This window comes from Octopus bimaculoides, chromosome 4 (assembly GCF_001194135.2).
Source record: "Octopus bimaculoides isolate UCB-OBI-ISO-001 chromosome 4, ASM119413v2, whole genome shotgun sequence".
Taxonomy (NCBI): domain Eukaryota; kingdom Metazoa; phylum Mollusca; class Cephalopoda; order Octopoda; family Octopodidae; genus Octopus; species Octopus bimaculoides.
Window position 1 is genome coordinate 56377511 of NC_068984.1, and position 3567 is coordinate 56381077.

The 3567-nt window shown below is 36.5% G+C and overlaps 2 protein-coding genes across 3 annotated transcripts in view; one reads left to right on the plus strand and one right to left on the minus strand.

Annotated features, from left to right (window-relative positions):
* The window catches only part of LOC106882066 (tRNA (guanine(26)-N(2))-dimethyltransferase), an 11505-nt gene extending 9604 nt beyond the window's left edge, over positions 1-1901 (minus strand). Inside the window, exons 1-2 of one of the 2 annotated variants that reach the window (XM_014932628.2) lie at positions 1772-1901; positions 1336-1477 (exon numbers count right to left, since the gene is read on the minus strand). The gene's annotated coding sequence lies outside the window, so the exon portion shown is untranslated. The remainder of the gene's footprint in view (positions 1-1335; positions 1478-1771) is intronic. The other variant, XM_014932629.2, reaches the window with a different exon arrangement.
* Positions 1902-2066: 165 nt separating this feature from the next.
* The window catches only part of LOC106882065 (phosphomevalonate kinase), an 8597-nt gene continuing 7096 nt past the window's right edge, over positions 2067-3567 (plus strand). The window contains exon 1 of the mRNA XM_014932627.2: positions 2067-2173. Within this exon, the coding sequence (XP_014788113.1) occupies positions 2094-2173 (80 nt within the window). The 5' untranslated portion in view covers positions 2067-2093. The remainder of the gene's footprint in view (positions 2174-3567) is intronic.

Below are 3567 nucleotides of genomic sequence, written 5' to 3' on the forward strand. Positions count from 1 at the left end.
CAGATTATGATTCTGAAAAAAATTTCCAAAAATTTTTGTAGCTAGGGTTAGGGTTTGCCGACTTTTGGCAATTCCCGGAATCTCCATATCCGAAAAGGTGGTTGGGGTAAGGGAGAGGGGGAAGAAATTTCAAAATGCCGATTTGGGACAATTTTCCGGAACCTCTGTATCCGAAAACGGGGGTTTTTGGCAAAAAAGAAAAAGAAAAATTGGGGTAGTAAATGGAGTGGGGGGATGAAGTCTTTCCAAATGTTACATAATTTCCTATATAGGTGCAGGTGTGGCTGTGTGGTAAGAAGCTTGCTTCCCAACTACATGGTCCAGGGTTCAGTCTTACTGCGTGACACCTTAGACAAATGTCTTCTACTATAGCTTCAAGCTGACCAAAGCCTTCTAAGTGGATTTGGTAGATGGAAACTGAAAGAAGCCCATCGTATACATATATGTGTGTGTGTATCTAGGTGCGTGTATGTCTTTGTCCTCCCATCACCACTTGACAACCGGTGCTGGTGTGTTTACGTCCCTGTAATTCAGCAGTTCGGCAAAAGAATGGATAGAACAAGTACAAGGCTTAAAAAATAAGTCCTGGTGGTTGATTTGTTTGACTAAAACCTTTCAAGGCGGTGCTCCAGCATGGCTGCAGTCAAATGAGTGAAACAAGTAATTGAAAAGAATAAAAAACAGAACGCTTTCAATTTCTATCCGGAAACAAGGGACATAACTAAGTTATACTATCAATCAATCTCTCCCGATAGTTGTATTCAACACCCACAGATATCAAGAAAACATACTTACACCTCGTCACTTTTAAATAAAAGTAACACGCAACTCGAGCTTATGAGATCGCTCTTTAGGCCTGACTATCGTAGAAGATCCCTCTCATAACGAATGGGTATCTTAACATTGCAAGGGATGAATTGAAGATTTTTTTTCTTCTGTTCAGTTAGGAAATACCTGAACTTCCAACTTATAAAACTTTTACTCAAACGAGAGATGCACATACAGGTAAAGTGAAACCAAGGACTTCATAGTCGGTGGGTAAGTTCGCAAGATCGTGAAAGGAAAGTGAGAGATTCAGGCCGGTGCGGCCGCTGCACAGAGATGTCCTAGACCCGCACCTAGTACAAGGTTATGCGACTGATTGGCCTAAAGTTACTCACAGACAATCTCCACTCAAATTACCAACAAGTGTGCTATCTCCCCTTTCTGCCTTTTTTTTCTTTTTTAAGGCCCCTACTCCTCGAAGCTCTTACAGGGCACTTCCGACTCACTCATCTCCACTCTTCTCATCACCTATGTTGTATCAACATCTTCCACCTCAGACACCACACTTACCAGTATCGTTCCTTTAGAGAATAACGACCTCCTGAAATTCTCCTCCTTATGTCTTTCTTGCAGCCGTTAAACGTTAACGGTATCAATTTCACCGGTCTCAGAAGATATGTGAAGGCCACGGGCACTACTTCTTTCACCAGACCTTACATGTAAAACACAAAAACAAAAATATAAAACAGGAATCTAATCTAACTTTCTGAGTGCACACATCTATTTTGTGGTATTCATTCGTCACGTAGAAAGTATTAACTACATGACGAAAAATTTATAGAGGAAAGGAATGACATTGCTTGAAATCTCTAAAGGATTTAGCAGCATTTATGAAAAGTGTAGTGAAGCCCCACTTTACATTTAGTTAAAACAGAATTATATACAGTTATATGATTATAAATACAGTGTTTTTCGAGTAAGCAAGAACATATTTGAGCTTTCTTACATGATTCATTGTAGATATTAACATCAATCACAGCAGACTTCGTAAACTGTTAAATTGTACACACGTGTGGGACGGACACGCACCAAAAAAAGTTCTCTGGTATAATTTTTCCGTGAACCAAAATCATTTTCTATAATTACAAATATTAATAGGTAACAATACTCAAAGTAATAAACAAATATTAATCTGTGTATTTTACATTCATGGCTAATTTTGCAAGATTTTCCATAAATACAAATATTATATTAAATTTAATTAGTAAACATTACTCATAGCTTTTAAGATAGTAAAAATGTTTATCACCGCTTTACAAAGCTCGAGCATGTGTCCCGAAATAATTTTTATATTAAGTGGGAAAAGGAAATCGGGAAAGGACTATGTCGCTAGCTTGATGGTTCAGAAGTAAGTCTTTAATAAATTATGTTATTGATCTAATAGCAAAATATATGTTGAGCAATATGTATATCAATCAGCCAACATAGGGTTTTGATATGCTAACAGCGACTTTAATTCAAATGATTTTCGAGGAATGGGATATTTTCTTTATGATGTTTATTGCTTGGCATGCTTTTCTTTCTGAGAGTTACGGCATAAGTAGGTATAACAGAAACGAAATGAAGTATGTCACCCCAGAGACACAGACATCAGCTAAAATATTGCAATTTCATAAATGTACTACATAGTTTTTTTTTGTTTTGTTTTTTTTCATTTTGTCAAGTGTTGAGCTTACAAGTTAAGAACCAACCCTTGCATTAGACGTTTATTATTCTAAACAGATGTTTGTTTTGATTTTGTTTTAGAGGAGGCGAAGCTCTAGCAGAGGTCTAGCATACGTTCACAAAGCTATTTTTATCACTCAAATCCGTCTGCAAAAATGAAAATTCGCGACAAAAATACTGAGTCCTAGTTACCATATCGCCTGTGATATGACACAGATTTATGAGGAGGGAAGTGACTATTTCTTCAAGGAGTGAATCAATTCCTCTGAGAGTTTATATACTTGTTGAAGGCAATCGAGTAATTTAGACTTGTATTGATATCTAATATTGGCACAAGGCTAGCAATCTTAGGGGAGGGGTTAAGTTGATTACATCGTCCTCAACTGGTGCATTATTTTATCGACCCAGAAAGGATGAGAAGCTAAATAGATCACGGTGGAATTTGAACTCAGATCCTAAACATTTTTGCCTGGCGTGCTAATGTTTCTGACAGCTTGATAATGATATCTAATATTGGTACTAAATCACAAAATTCTTGGTATACATGCTTGGTATTTGGTAATTCAATCCATGAAGGGATGAAGGGCAAATTTAATGAGGTATGACAGAATTAACAAAACTGGTCTGGAATTAAATACTGTCAATTATTTATTTCGAAACTCTGTTGAACCACTCCACTGCTCTTTAACTTGATAAATATATCTAATGAACATTAAATTTGAATCACTTTTCTTATGTTGAAAAATCCAATAAGAAACAATTGACATTTGTACTATGTTTGTCTACCCATTCAAAATTACTGTAAAATAAATATCGTTTTAATGTTCACCTTTCTATGTTCACATGGGTGAGATGGAAGTTTTGTTGAGGCAGATTTTCTAGAGCCAGATATCCTTCTTGCTACAAACACTGACCTACTGGTAAGGTAATACTTCCCCATAACCATACATGTTTTCACAGAAGATTGAGAACGATGGACACCACTTGCATGACAGTGACATTTGTTTACATCTCTCATGAAATGTCAGGGCATGGAGACACACACAGACATATTTATGTGTATATATATATATATAT